Source organism: Trachypithecus francoisi, unplaced genomic scaffold (genome assembly GCF_009764315.1).
Source record: "Trachypithecus francoisi isolate TF-2019V2 unplaced genomic scaffold, Tfra_2.0 Lachesis_group8, whole genome shotgun sequence".
NCBI lineage: Eukaryota > Metazoa > Chordata > Mammalia > Primates > Cercopithecidae > Trachypithecus > Trachypithecus francoisi.
In genome coordinates, this window is record NW_022681473.1 from 116,733,250 (window position 1) to 116,748,844 (window position 15,595).

Consider the following 15,595-nt stretch of genomic DNA (forward strand, 5'->3'; position numbering starts at 1 on the left):
TGAGTTGCTTGTCTTGACCCAGACCATCAGCAGGTAACAAAGTAGGTTCAGAAAGACTGATGTCTTCTCACCCACCCTAGGCAAGCAGAGATAATCCTGTGGACTGTCAAAGCCAAGCAGCTTAGGCATGGCTCTCGCCAGCACCCCACAAATATTCCCTAAGGGCTCACATGAAAGCTGGACTGGTGGCTAGCAGGAAGCAAGGAGTTTTAGAAAAATGTCATTGCTTCCAGTGGAACCATGTCAGACCCTGTCATTTAATTATGCAAAAAGCAATGACAGAATGAAATAAATGCCAGGCTCTTTAAATCTCTCATCCTGAACACCGTGCGTCTCATGTCCTCTGAGTATTGCTGATAATGACAGTTTGTTACTTACATATGATGTGGTTGTTTGCAGTGGTCTAATTTGCCATAACACAAAAAGATAGAAGAGGATGTTGTAATGATTCTGAACTTCAGATGAGAAAACCAAGGCAGGGCATACAATTTGAGATCGCTTGGCTCACGGGCTAGACCTGTGCTGTTCAGTGCAGCAGCCACTAGCCACAGGTTGCTACTGAGCACTTGAAATATGGTTCGTTGAAAACTGAGATGTGCTCTAAATATAAGCTGCATACTAGATTTAGAAGACTTACTATGGAAAAAGTGTAAAGTATCCCATTGATTATTGATTATGCTGAAATGATCATCTTTTGGCTATATTGAGTTAACATCTTAATATACTTTAATATATTATTAAAATTCATTTCATCGTTTTGTTTTCTTTTAAAAATCTGCCTACTAATAAATTTACAATTATGTAGCTCGGCTGGGCGTGGTGGCTCATACCTGTAATCCCAGCACTTTGGGAGGCTGAGGTGGGAGGATCACCTGAGGTCGGGAGTTCAAGACCAGCCTGGCCAACATGGTGAAACCCTGTCTCTACTGAAAATACAAAATTAGCTAGGCATGCCTGCAATCCCAGCTACTCGGGAGGCTGAGGCAGAAGAATTGCTTGAACCCGGGAGACAGAGGTTGCGGTGAGCCGAGATTGTGCCACTGGACTCCAGTCTGGGTAACAAGAGCGAAACACCATCTCATAAAAAAAAAAAAAAAAAATTATGTATCTCGCACATGTGGTTCCCATTCTACTTCTATTGGACAGTCCTGGGCCGCAGTGTTCTGGACTGTTCTGTGATTCACAGTGCATTTTTTCTGTGTTCCTTGACAGCATGGGCTTCTGAGTTATATCTTCATTCTCACTGGAGACCCATTGGCATTTGTGTCTCTGGTGGGAAGGAGGTGTGCGGTGCGCCTGAAGCTACCATGCCCACTTGCTTTTCACGCCAATAACAAACCCTCTGGCCCAGGGGCAAAGAGTCAAGTGCAGAGACTGAGGTCTGAGGATCTCAGACAGGTGGCTTTCCCATGTTGAGGGAGTTTCGTGCTCTCTTCCTTCATATCTTCCTGTTGTGGTTGACTCTGTTAGGTTGGGCTGCCTTGAAACAGTATGGCCCATAGGTTCTCTTTCGCTTGTAGACTTCAGCAACTTGATCCAAGCTGTGGTCTGCAAATAACTCTCAGCTGCATCCTGTCTCAACCACAGGGATTGGGGAAAACATCCCGTGAATAAAAGAATATCAGTTTATAGAGGGAAATGCAAGACTTGCCTTGTGAGCCTGGCGATCAGGACCAGAGTTCAGCGCTAACCTGTCTTGACACTCCCTGGCCTGACCCCCAGGGTCTGGATGCCCTGGACAGCTAGAGACTCACATTCCACACAGAGAAGGATCAGCTCCTATTCCACGGAGCTTGTGCCTCTCTGGCTGTGAGGCCCCTTTCTAAACTCCTGTGTTCTGAACCTTGCAGTATGAGACATGTCACACATAACCTGGTGGGGGAGGCATACACAGGATCCTGGAAAAGTTTGCAGCATCTACTGTGTATGGAGATGAAAACAGCTAGTGGATTAGGGCGATGGCTTTATCATGGGTGATGCTTTTTCTTTTCTTGGAATTTGCTTTTAAGTTATTGCATCTCCTTTTCAAAAACAAAAGAGTCACATCTATGTCCTACAGATATCCTAAAGGCAATACAGATTGTTTAATTTTTGCACAGGGTGCATACCACGCAGGAATCACATGCCACGGGTCCTAATGCAACCATGTGACTTAGGTAGCCCTCGAGGCCTCACTTTGGCCGTGTGAACATCAGGTATCCTTTGACAGTGAGCCTGGGCTCAGATTTGCGGGTCTGATGATATGCCCAAGTTCAGTTGCTCTGAGTTGACTAGGAAGGGAGAGAAGATCTTTTTATAGTCTAAAGAGGTCATCTTCGGGAGAAGTCTTTGAAATCTCCCTTCATCCAAACACCCAAGATTTCACACCTTGTTTTAAATTGCCTAACAGATTGCAAAAGTTTTTTGGAAACCAGTAGCAACGTTCACAGAATACACACAAATAGAACTCGAGGAGTAAAGAGCTATGACCAGCGGTGGAAATGAAGGACAAGGGCGACCCTGCCCTCGGCAGCTTTGCTGTGGCCTCTGTTGCCCTGAGATGGAGATGTGCTGAGTTATTACACCCTTGGGGCCACCGCCACCTCCCTGCTCTATTGTGGCAGCCCTAGGCTCTCTTGTCACCTGTCCCAGTGCTATCAGCTGCCAGTGGGCCCCAGCCCCGTGCTAGCTGTAAAAGCAGGTCTTAATACAAATTAGCAGCAGTGCAGGCAGGCTGAATGGCAAAACCTCATCCCGCGCTCCCCCTCCCGCTTGTTTTCATCAAGCCCTCTTCACAGGCACCAGCTGCCTCATTAAAGAGCAGCCTTTTATGCTGGGCTTCACCTGTACCCACCCTGAGTGGCAGCCGTGGAGCCCCATGGCCGCACGCAGGGCTTGCGCTGGCTGGAGGAGGCACGGTGCTTGGGAGCTGCAAGAATGGAGAGAGGTCTGGCAGGCGAGCGGGCGAGGTATGGCTTTCCTTCTTTCTCTCCCTGAGCAGTGGGAGGAGGGCCAGCTGGGCAAGTGTGGGGAACCAGGATGGTGCCAGCCCTTCTCCCTAAGGACACCGGCCTACAGGTCCTAGTGCAGAAGCCTGGCACCGAGGACAGGGCCTTTTTCCAGAGGAGAAACACCCTGGCAGGCGAGGGCCCAAAGTGATCACCTGTCCAGCTGGGGAGCAGGTGTGTGCACAGGGCCGGGGGGAGGGAGAGAGGAGGAGGGAAGCGGAACTGGGAGAACGTCTATGGGTCAGTGAATGAGGAGGTTCTGCTCAGGGAATGAGTGACGGCGGCCACCCCAGCAAGAGAGACCCCTCCTCCTCTGCGTCCACTTTCCCTTCGTTTAGGTGTCCGTGGCTCCTCTCCTTACAAGGTCATATGTTAGGCAGGTTTGGGGAAATGTTTCTTTCAGCTTTTCACATTTATTTTCTCCATCCCTGGCACCTGGGACCAGCCCTGCCACCTGTGCCTACTGTACATGGCCATAACCCTAAAGGCTCATTCTGTTTCAGTGAGTCCTGAGGTGCTGACTTCTCTGCACAGCAAGAGGTCAGTTTTTAACTCAGAAATCCCCAGGGGCCCGGCTGATGTGGAAGAGAATTTTTCCAAAAATCGTCTCTCCACCGTCCACAAAGGGGAGGAGCCCGTGGAGTGTGCCCTCCTGTCCCACCATCCCCTGCCCCCTGCTGTCGTTCTCCTTCCCGAAAGACCCCTGCCCCGGCCCTCTGCCCTCTTGCTCTGGGCGTCCTCCAAGGGAAGAGCATGCAGTGTGGAGCCACCTCTCCCACAGAGGCCGCCCGCCAGTGAAAACCTTGCTACTTGGTTGCCGGCCAACTGAATCCTTCAAACTTCTGCAGCACGTGGACTGTTTCACAACTGACAAGGATGCAGGGAAAGGCTGCCAGGCCGTGCGTGTGAGTGTGTGTGTGTAATGTGTATGCATGTGTGTGCAATAGCTATGCGTGTGTGTGCGGATGAAGTGTACGTGTGTGTGTGCACGTTCTCTATGTTGAAATGTGTGCTTCCATGTGGTGAAGTATGTGTGTTCCGTGTTGGAATGTGTACAGTGCATGTCTGTGCATGTGTGTTGAAGTGTGTGCATGCATGGAAGTATGCATCTGTGTGCACATGTGTTCTCTATTGACGTGTGTGCATACATGTGGGTGGAGTTTTGTGCACATGTGTTCTGTGTTGGAGTGTGTGTGCACATGTGCATGCATGTGTGCGAGTGTGTGCCTGCAGTTAGCCCCAGGGCGGGTGAGGGGACCCAGTGCACTCCAGCCGGAGTTCAGCTCAGATGCAGGCACCAGGGTCTGACTGGGACTGCTTCATCTCAGGCCAGGTCCTTCCGCAGCTGAAGCCAAAAGGCCAAACGCTGGTGAAAAGCCCTGATGTGCTACTGCCTCCCCTCCACTGCCATGGGGATGTTAAACCTTCAGCATTCTGGGACTCTGACGGCTGGTTCTTGGTTCTCTGCCTGGAAAAACAGTAGGCGAATAGTAAAACCTTAAATTCTAACATGTGTGAGTTATACATCTTATTTTCATTTTCAGCCCATGTTCCCTCTATAAGACATCAGGAAAAAATTACCATCTGACTTCTAATATCTCAGTGGAGCATTTATCTCCCAGCTATGATAAGTGATCTTCAATATTTTTTTCCTTTCAGATTAAGAAACAAATTCATTTAATTTTCTTTATTGAATGTGCTCAGGCCTCCCCGCCCTGCCTGGGTCTCAGGAAGCCCTGGGCTGATCTCCCTTCTTCTGGGTTAGTGACTGCCGTCCCTGCTTGTGGGATGGGTGGGTCCCTATCTGGCATGGCCCTGCTCCTCAAGGCCTCGCTGTGGTCCATTCCTGCCCCTGGCAGGGGATGGAGAACAGTGGCCAGGCCTTTGGAACGTCCGGAGAGGTTATGCGGCCTAGAGTTGGAAGGCTGTAATCTGAACCTTATCTGAACTCCTTGGTCTGAAGGCCTGGTTTGGAGCTTTTGAGAGAACTGGCTGTCTCCCAGGCTGCCAGAACCAATGCTTCCTGCTCAGTATAACGGCGGTTACAGCTTCTCCTTGGCCTTCCCATCATCTCCGTTGGTCCTGCTGCTGCTGGAGTGGCTGAGCAGCGGGCACTGGGTGTGACAGAGTGGCACCTCCCCCAAGTATGCTGGAGGTGTGTCATGCTGGGCTGGGGGGCATGCAGACTGTGTTTGCCAGCCTGCTTTAGGACACCAGGTGGCCATGGGTGGGACGTCACCCCTCCAGACAGCTGTCCAATCACCAGTGCTGCAAAATACCAGGTGCTGATCAAGTTCTATAGTTCTAGGCTAAGTTGGATGATCTGCTTTCTCCCTTGTGAATGTCCATACTGCTCCATGGTGAGCTTGGGGTCAGGGCTGCAAAATGCCACAGGGCCACCACCTCTCCATCAGGTGGAAGTTCCTGGATTCCATTCCTTCTCCAAGTAGCAACCAGCTCTTTTGCATGTGTGCTTGATAGTGAAGCTTAACACAGAAGACCTGAGTCCTGTTTCCACCTTGACTAGCTGTGTGACTCTGAGCCAGACAGCCCTGTCTCGATTTCATTAACCATGAAAAGGAGATAGTAACCCTTGCTGTGCCTATCTTGGGGGTTTATTGGGAAATTCGAGTATAACAGTGTATGAGAAATGCATTAAACTTCTCTAGGTACAATAGAAATCACTCACTGAGAAAGCATTTGCTGCTCACCTCCTATGTAAGAATATTAGGGTTAAACAAAGAGTGATGACCATCCTCTCAAGAACTCAGCAGTCAGGAGGCACAGGCCAAGCTAAGAATCAGGCAGTGTGACAAGTCCTTATAACCAGGGTGGGCACCAAGTGCTGGGGGACTGTGGGGAAGGCGTGTCTGGGAGCATGGACTAGGTTGCCTGGCAGTGAGGCTAAAAATGTAAGCTGCAGTCAGACAGGGAGGGCTGCGATGCCACACAAAGAAGCTCAGACCTTGGTCTGAGGGCACTAAGGCGCTGCCAGAAGTTTTTACGTACTGTAATTATAGGACTGGGCTGGGATTTGAAGGAAACTCTGGTGGCAGCATGGAGGATAGAAAGAGGGCATCATCGTCGTCATGGCACCAAGTGCGGCTGGGCAATGGCTCCATGGTCGTCATCGGAGCCCTGGGGCTCATGATTCGGAGGCTGGGGCGAGCTGCCCTGTCAGTGCTGACGGTCCCTGGGCTTTGTCTCTTCTCACTGTAGGGAGTCTCCGGTGGACTGCAGCGTGAGCAAATGCAGCAAGCTGGTGGGTGGAGGCGAGTCCAACCCCATGAACTACAACAGCTATATGGACGAGAAGAATGGCCCCCCTCCTCCCAACATGACCACCAATGAGAGGAGAGTCATCGTCCCTGCAGGTAAGTCGGGAACCAGGCTGCCTGGGCGCCATTCACTTCCCCACTCTCTTCGGGGCAGGGAGCATCTAAACCTTTATCGGATACTCTATTCCCTATGGAATTGCAACATGGAGAAAGCTGCACACGGGCCGGGAGTGGTGGCTCACGCCTCTAATCCCAGCACTTTGAGAGGCTGAGACGGTGAATCACTTGTCAGGAGTTCAAGACCAGCCTAGCCAACATGATGAAACCTCATCTCTATTAAAATAATAATAATAATAATACAAAAATTAGCCAGGCATGGTAGTGGACGCCTGTAATCCCAGCTACTCAGGAGGCTGAGGCAGGAGACTCGCTTTAACCAGGAAGGCGGAGGTTACAGGGAGCCAAGATCGCACCACTGCACTCCAGCCTGGGTGATGGAGTGAGACTCTGTCTCAAAAAAAAAAAAAAAAGGCCACACATTTTACCTTACTTCCTAGCTGCCCCCAAGGCAGTATCCTAGATGTCACCTGATGTGTGGATGCTAGAAGCTCCACCCTTAAGCAGACCACATCACAAACTCTACGTCAACGGCCTGGTCCTCAAGGATGGGCTACTCAGAAAGCAGAGGCAAAGCCGCCTCCACCCAAAGGAATCCCGTGAGCTCTGGATGTGGGCATCCCTGCCTGTGAGGAGGGCAGCTGCAGAGGCCTGTCCTTCCCTCCAGGCTTGTACTTCCCGGCATCTGCCGGGTTCTACCTTTCCAAAATTACAGCCAGTTCTTTCAGTTTTAAAATAGAAAGAACTATATTTAACTAATGGAGTGCCTTAACATGTGTGCCACAAGTTATATCATCAGGTAAAAATAGCTTCTTTTTCCCTAGGTATTGGTGCTGTGGGTCCCAGAAAATAAAATCATTGTTCAGGCCTTCAGTCCATTGGCTGGACACTCCACCCCAGCTAGCACGAGCAAGCTCAGCCGCCTGCACAAAAAGGGTGTTTAAAAACTGCCACGTGTAGAACTGGTGCCAGGTAGAAGGAACAAGGACGTCCAAATCTTAAGCAAAGTGGATTACAGGGCAGAGACTAAACCTGATCTTACCAAAATAACTTTACCAGAGAGGCAAAACTCCTTCCATTTGTAAAAGTGTAAATGTAGTTGCATCTGAAGTCAAAGGTTAGACATCCCTTTGAGGCAGCCCGAAGGCATCTGCTTGTAGGTCTAAAGGCAGAAGTTTTAAGGGACGCCTCCTGCCTTGGCCCACGGTGTTTGTTTCTCCTGGGAAGTTGCATCTCACTGTACCCCGGGATTACAGCTGCCTCCCTGTGCTCTGGGCCAGATTCAAGAAGGTGTGAGCAAGAGTGAGGCAGGAGAGGGGTGGGGCCTACAGGAATTTCTCCGTACCCTTTAGGACTTAGAAACGACTCCTATAGCAATTCTAAGCTTGCTCTTTCACAAGCATCTGACCTAACAAAGGAAGAGGAAGAATCGCTTCCATTTATTGAGTGCTTTCTAGGTGCCAGGCACCATGTAAATTGCTTTATCTCCATGGCATTACTTAAACCACCTGTCACAGGAGACCAGCTAGTGATGTTTAGCCCAGGTGTGTGGTCTCCCTCCTCACCGAAAGCAAACAATGAAACCGTATCAGAACTCACAGGTGGGAATCTCTTTGTACACCCCAAAGCAAAGCTGAGCCTCGCTGGGTCTTCACTCAAACGGTTTCAAACTCCCCTGCTTCAGCCAAACAGCTCCCAGCCTGGGAGGGAAAGCTTGTGGGACTGAAGGGTTTGGGGATCTGAGATGGTCTTTGAACCAACCTTTGGCACCATCTCATTTTGGTGGTCATTTTGGGGAAGGAATCTGGGAAATGGGCAGAAGTGGCCGGACTGCTATGTCAGCCCTCCAAACCTTCAGTCAGTGTTGAAATGCTTTCAAAAGGAATAGCAAAAGCTCAGGCTTCAGTGAGCCAAGTTACCTATAGCAGTGATGGTGAAAATAGCACAAGTTCATGTCAAATGATTTTCAAAGCACTTCATGTAATGAATTCTCAGGCTATGGATTTACTTCGTTATTTTAGCTCCAGCTAGGTCTTTTAGATCGTCACACATTTTGGCTTCCTCCAGGCCAGGCTGTGGACATGAGGGGAAGTCTCATTTGGGCAAGTCCACAAATCAAGGCAATAAAATATTAGTGGAATAACTGATTGAATTTATGGTGGGATTTAAAGACAAGTATAAATGTAGGCCCTAGTTAATCACTAGCTCCATGTTCAGATGGGAAGAAACTAGGACTAAATCATCCAGGAAATAACATTTGGAAGAGTTTAGCATGATCCAGAGTTGAAGATTTATAATTCATTGTGCTGTAGAGGGAGAGAAATAACATTGTTGCAGAGCCCAAAGCAAGGGAGGAAATAATAAAATAAATAAAATATATGGCATAAAATTGAACTTGAGGCCTTGGATACTAAAAGTGAGGAAACGGGAGAAGCGAAGAATGAAATAATATGCTACATAATCCAACTTCCCCTAGGATATGTTTCTCTAGAATTCTGAAAAGGTGCAAAATTATTTCCATTTGCCAATGATCCGTGCCTAATTGCTTCTGGAGAGTAAAAGAGCAAGAAATGTATCTGAGAGACAGGAATACATACTTGCAGAATGACACTTTAGAGGGGCTCTGCTTTGTGGCATCAGAGCAGTGTAACTCACAGGCGAGGTAAAGCGGGATGGTGAGAAGAGGAAAGGGGCTTTGCGGGGGATCCACCTCTTCAACTTAGTGAAGTCCTGTGATGGTTTCTATTGGAACCCCAGCCCAGATATTTCCAGCGATGGGGCTTTGGGCAAATGACTTAACCTTTTAAGACTCCACAATTCGTCTGTAAAATGGGGATATTCAAAGAATTCCTTGGTAAGTACAAATAGGGCTCACGGAGCCGGTGGCACGTAGCACCCACCATCTGAACCGTCACTACTCACGGGGCATTAGGTTGTTGGAATGACATTCAGCAGCAGGCTGTGACCTGTGAGCCCAAACTCTCCTAACTCTTCCCCTCTGCTAGCTCCTCCACCTCCAGCACAATACAGCCGCAACTCCCGTGCATGGGCAGGGCCTGGGCACTTTGCAAAGCAGACTAGGGCCCTTCCACCCAGATTCTCACCCACAAAACCAAGGTGGGATGGAGAGCCCAAGGCCCGCTGGCACATGCTTGTGTGAAAGTGCTGGGAAACTTGCCTCTGGCTGCCCAGCTGTGAAGTGTGAGCCTCGCTTCTTTCCCCACGCCCACTCCTAGTCATTCAATCCTGGTTCCCAGCTTTGCCAAGAGCCTTCACAGACACTGTAGAATGAGAGGGTGAGTTGGTTGAGGGATAGCACAGATATTCCTGCCTAATAAATATGTTACATCAAACAGGCTCATAAGAAGCCGGAGGCTGATGGCTGACTCACAATAAAATGCCGAGTCTCTCCTCCTCCAGGAAGTCTTCCATGACTCTCCAAATTTTCCCGATTCCCTTCCGCTTATGAGTCCTCAAACCACCACCACACAATCCATTGCTTAGTAGTGGTGTGCTTGCCTACCGGTTCATGGGAATGAGTATTTCCTGAAGGCAAGCGTCATGTCGTTTTATTCTATGATGAGGATATTTAAGGTGTTTATTGGACCTACTAACAATTGGTTGCCAAGTGAAGAGATGGGTTTCAGACTGTGATAAGTGATAAAAGAGTTCTGCCTACTGTGAACCTGCTGGAACTCATCACTTGTGCTGAAAGTGCAACATCCCCAACACACACACACACGCAGACACACACACACAGACACACACACACACACACATTGAGAAGGAGAAGGAGGTATGAGTGTCCTACCACAGAGATGGCCTCAGTGGTTACCTTACCTGTGTTCACTCAAGAGCTAAAAGGTTCTCCCCGATGCCATCTCTCATCTTTGGGTATTTAAACATCTAAAAAATGTTTTGGGGATGTCCTGGTAGAAATTTCAACACAGCTGTGATCAAAAGGAGAAAATCTAGATTGGGTTTCTGTTTAGGACTAACACCACTGGGTTTTCAACTGCACAGATGGAATTGCAGTAAAAGCCTCTCTCTCTGTTTCTTTTCTGTGGCCATCTGAGGGATCCGTGTTCTTTCATGAAATCACTAATATTCTTAAAATACAGATGGTTCCCCTTTCCAGAGCCATTGGTCCCGGGGTCTGTGAAATTGTGTTTATTTTCATTTTGATGCCACCATTTCTCAGGCAAAGGTTTCAACTGCTCTCCAAAACTTTAAAGAGTGCTCTGTCAGGCTACGTAGCGAGGCAGCTAAGCACCTCCCTGGAGTGCTAAGTGGTTCAGGCAGCGCCAGATGCCATGGAGCCAGATGGGTGTTCCAGGGGGACCATCTGGAAGGGAGCTTTCCCAGAGAGAGAGAAGGGAGAGAAAGGGGGACAAGGGTTGAGGGAGGATGCCTAGGCTCTCAGGGAGCCTCTCCCACCTGCAGCCCTTGCTAATAACATCTTCTCCTCTGCAGACCCTACACTGTGGACACAGGAGCATGTGAGGCAGTGGCTGGAATGGGCCATAAAGGAGTACGGCTTGATGGAGATCGACACATCCTTTTTCCAGAACATGGATGGCAAGGAACTGTGTAAAATGAACAAGGAGGACTTCCTCCGCGCCACCACCCTCTACAACACGGAAGTGCTGTTGTCACACCTCAGTTACCTCAGGGAAAGTAAGTACCACCCAAGCGCCCGGGGCTGGGAGGAAGCTTGGCAAGGCCTGCTCGTTTCCCATGGAGCCAACCCAGGGAGAGGAAGTCAGTGCTGCCCGTTCATGTTGGGCAGATGCTGCGGGAGCAGCACTGTGGGGCCTGTAGCACTGCCAAGGTCACGTGGGCTCCTATAGACCCTGCGAGGGGCAGACCCAATCCTGAAGTGTCAAAGGAAGTAAAACAAGGAACGGAGAAAAATAGAGAGCTGTGACCTGGAGGGCGTCTGCCAGAGGCTGGTTACACTCTTCCCGTGAGACTGCCTTTCCAGAAACTATTCCAGTTTGAAAATAGATAGAGATGGGTGGTGCCCTGGCTGGTGTTCTCCTAAGTGATTATTTAAAATTCCTCCAGGAAACTCTAGATTCAAGGCTTCTGGATTTAAGGTTTTGAAAATAATTTACATATTAGCTTCCTCTTAATCTTGGGATACTCTGGCACTCCCTAACCCCATTTGACAGGGCTGCTATCTGCACACTTCCTTGATAAGGAAGAGCAGTCAAAGCTGCAGGTGTGTTAGGATCTGGAGACTTTCTTCTGGTACAGCTAAGAGAAGGAAAAGAGCTTTGGAAAGGGTGAGCTTAAGAAAGCAAGCGGGCAGTTTGAGATTTATCTAATATGAGGTACTCTAATACCAAGTGCCCATCTAGCACCAAGTGCCCATCATTCTGATACGAATTTCATTTGATATGAAATATACACAGAGCAAAAGAATGGAATTATTTTAGTCCCACTGGTAACCTCAGCCTTAACACTTTGCTGGAAATCCAGGCCAGGTGGTATATCAGTGCTACCCCTAAGTACAGAAGGATTGTCCTGGGGCCCGAAAAGATGGTGCTAGGATGACAGGAACATAGGTATGGGCTCGCACTATGTAAGAGCATTCTAACAGCCCTGTGCAAAGACAGACAGGGCAGCCTTGAGATGCTATTTGTTGTGAATGGCCAAGGTAGCTGGGAGTCTTGCAGGAGTTTGGCTTTGGGCAGGGGATTGATGATTTTAAGCCCCCTTCACAAGTTGAGATCCTTAGAGAGCACCTCTGGGACCTGCTTTTCCTGGACTGGCTGGCTCTGGGTCGGTGAGCTCTGTTTGCTCTCCATCATTCGGTGGACCTTTAACTCCCCGTCTTTGGAATCCACTGTCCCCTTCAGCTGCAGTGTTCCTCATGGGGCAGGGGCAACATGTGCTGGCTGGAGAAATGAAAAATCAAAAAAATGCCTTTGGAAGTTTCCACTGGTGCCTCTGTGCTCTCTGGTCACCTTTCTGAGGCGTCTGGTAACCAGTGCGAGAAAGTAGATGATGCAGTATATGTTAGGCCCGGAGCAATTACCTCATGTCTGAGTCTTGCTGTAACATGAGGTCAGCCCAAGAAACAATTTCAAACACGGGGACAATTTTCCACACAGTTTTTCAGAGCTTTGGATGATTAGCATTTTCTAATTCATATTTTCAGCTTTTAACTGTTTGCGGAATTTTTAAAAATAAGGATCTTTGAACAGAGTCCCACAGTGATCTAGGCAGGCCAGGGTAGGTGCATGGAGGTTAAGCAAGAGAAGGAGAGACCAGCAAAGCAACCTGATTCCAGCAGGGGTTTGCAGGAACCCTGAGCCCTTTCTTTCATGTGCAAGAGTAGAGAGGACAACAGTAGCATAGACAGCATGCTCTGAACTGTTCGTTAAATGGTCCAGTGCTTTGAGACTCCTTTGTGGATGCCCTCGTTGGTAGAATGTTCAAGGCATTCTCTCCATGTGGGGAAAGCCCATTCATGCCATATGACCCCCGGGCCCTAACCAGTCCATAAACAGCCCAAGTCCCCCTAGTATTTCCTGCCACCAAACCATGGAAGCACAGATGCTGAAGTGAGACAAATGCCCGAGAAGGTGGTCACTGGTGGAGAGACCTTCTATTGGAGAAGAGCAGATAACAAGGTTGAAGTGGAGGTGCAGAGGATGGCATTTTGGGGGAGTTAGCATGGCAAGAAAAAGTGAATCGCTTCTTTCTTTTTAAGAATGTTTATAGACAGAAAATGCCCCCAAATCAATAAAAATGTTAGGCTTCCAAAAGGGACTTATTAGTGGAGCATATTTCCAGAGCGGAGATGAGGTGGAATCCAGCTTGTATGCTGAAGACATTTGAACATGCAGGGCGGATATCCAGAGTTGAAGATGGTGGCTAACAGTAGCACATCCACACGGAGGGAAGTAGTTGTTCTGCCGTTAAAATGATTATCGGAAACACCATGAGAAGTGCTTAGGATACAATGTTGGGTGGAAAAGCTCATTATAAAGTGGTCTGTGCACTGATAGAAAAGCCATGTCTGCCTGCGAAAGCAAAAAATTAAAATAGTTGTGTTAAATTAAAAAAAAAAAAAAAAAAAACAACTTGCCCCAACATAGTATTGAAATATACTTTTGAGGAACCTAGACTTAAAATGATCCACTGTCAGGGAAAAGGCTTTTAGATTCATGCTGCTTTTTAATTGGTGTCTACCTTGGGGTTCCAGCCTTGGGGACCCTATAGCGTGAGGTGGTGGCTGGCTGCTAAGCGCCTGCAGGAGGCCATGTGCTGGCGATCGAGTCTGCTCTGTCTCTGCTCTGGATTGCTGGGAACTCCCCAGTGACAACCAGCACTTTATACCCTTTTAAAGCCTTCCAACACTTTATTGTTTTTCCAGACTGACTTCCAGTGGATGTTTTGTGCTTAGGAGGAAGGCCAGTGCTTGTGGAGAATTTGAGGCCATGAGCCAAGGCAAGAGGAGAGGGTGCTGATTCTTTGTGCTTTGTCATCTTGTCCTTTTGTTGGAGAGGAAGGTGGGGCTCAGATATTTCCACCTTAGCAAGAGATGGAAGGAAAATAGCTGAGATCCTTCACTCCGGTGGAGGAAGTGCTGCCGGGTGAAGTTGATAGAGCAGAACTGGGGACCTGAGCCTGTGGCTGGTTGGAAGTCAGTAGACTCCAAGTTGGTGGCACTTCTCTGATCTAATCTTTCTGGGTTTTAGTAGAAAGTCTAGAAAAAGGAAAACTTCATAGGATAAGAAACTTTGGCATCAAATTTACATTTTCACAAAAGGTGCTTGACTATTTATTCTGGTGGTCTGGGAGGGGAGCTAGACTTTTACATTTTAAATGCAAACATATTTTCCAGGGTGGAGAAGAAATAGCAGTTTCCTAAGCCCCTACAGACCCTGTCTGATGGCCAGGCATGCTAGGGAGGTGTTTGTTCTTCACACCCGGGCGTGTCAGCTGTGCCAGAGGAGCTGTGTCACACGCCCCCCACCCTCCACCCCCCCATCCCCGGTCACAGGAAATGCAAGGAGGACTATGATGATGGGGTGACCACGGTCCTTGCGGTCATTCCCATGGGTCCTGGGAAACTCCAGGGTTTACACCTGTCAATCCCAGCACTTTGGGAGGCCAAGGTGGGTGGATCACCTGAGGCCAGGAGTTTGAGACCAGCCTGGCCAACGTGGTGAAACCTGGTCTCTACTAAACATACAAAAATCAGCCAGCCGTGGTGGTGGGCTCCTGTAATCTCAGCTACTCGGGAAGCTAAGGCAGGAGAATCGCTTGTATCCGGGAGGGGGAGGCTGCAGTGAGCTGAGATTGCACCACTGCATTCTGGCCTGGGCGACAGAGGGAGGCTCTGTCTTCAAAGAAACAAAGGTTGCCCCCTTGTGGACGACTATCTACAACACCCATTTTAAAGCTGAAACCACTGAGGCCCAGGCAGCTTCAGAAGTTGGTTCAAAGGCGTCCAGCCAGTTGAGAGAGCACCTGGGGTCTAAGACTCAGGCGTCTGGAGTCCCAGTGCTTGGCCTTGCGCTGCCGACGTCCCCCCGGCCCTGGAGACGGCAAGCCAGCCTGCGCCACACAGGCAAGGCAGCCTCACTCCCGGCCTTCCACGTGGACAGCCCGGGCACTTCCCCCATGGCATTTTCTGTTGTCATTTGGACCAAGAGATAAATGCTTTCCAAAAACTTTCCTGTGGGCTCCTGGAAGAAGGCCGATTAAGCCAAACCTATCACCACGCTAACTTTGTCCTTCTCTTGGCCGGACTGTCGGCCCCACCAGTATCTCTCCCAGACACACCCGCTGTGGCAGAGGAGCCTTCGCAGCAGCAGCTGCGGGAACGAGATTTCTCCCTTCTCCTGCCAAGGCGGGGACGGACCTCGAAGAAACGGAGGGCGCGGGGCCGGCAGTTCAGGCGCAGGGCCGCTGGGGGGAGTTTGCGCATGTCTGGGAGCCCCGAGGCTGCTGGGGAGGAGGGGAGGCAGGAAGAAAAAGAGCCTTTTTCAAATTTTACAAACAAGTTGGTTTTGTATGTCTATCTGGGTCTGACCTGGAAAAAATACTAAGAAAGTGCGTCTTCAAACAGTGGCTGCTCAAAAGAATGAACTATACTGTGCGACGGGGAGACCACAGAAAAGGTGCCTATCTTGATTCCCATTTTTAATTTAAACTTTAATGGAAAACATATTTTGCGTTTTGTGGTCTTTCTAC

The 15,595-nt window shown here is 49.1% G+C and overlaps 1 protein-coding gene across 1 annotated transcript in view; it reads left to right on the forward strand.

Annotated features, from left to right (window-relative positions):
* The window catches only part of FLI1 (Fli-1 proto-oncogene, ETS transcription factor), a 118,932-nt gene that overhangs the window by 68,545 nt on the left and 34,792 nt on the right, over positions 1-15,595 (forward strand). The window contains exons 3-4 of the mRNA XM_033204352.1: positions 6,207-6,361; positions 10,856-11,059. Of these exons, the coding sequence (XP_033060243.1) occupies positions 6,207-6,361; positions 10,856-11,059 (359 nt within the window). The remainder of the gene's footprint in view (positions 1-6,206; positions 6,362-10,855; positions 11,060-15,595) is intronic.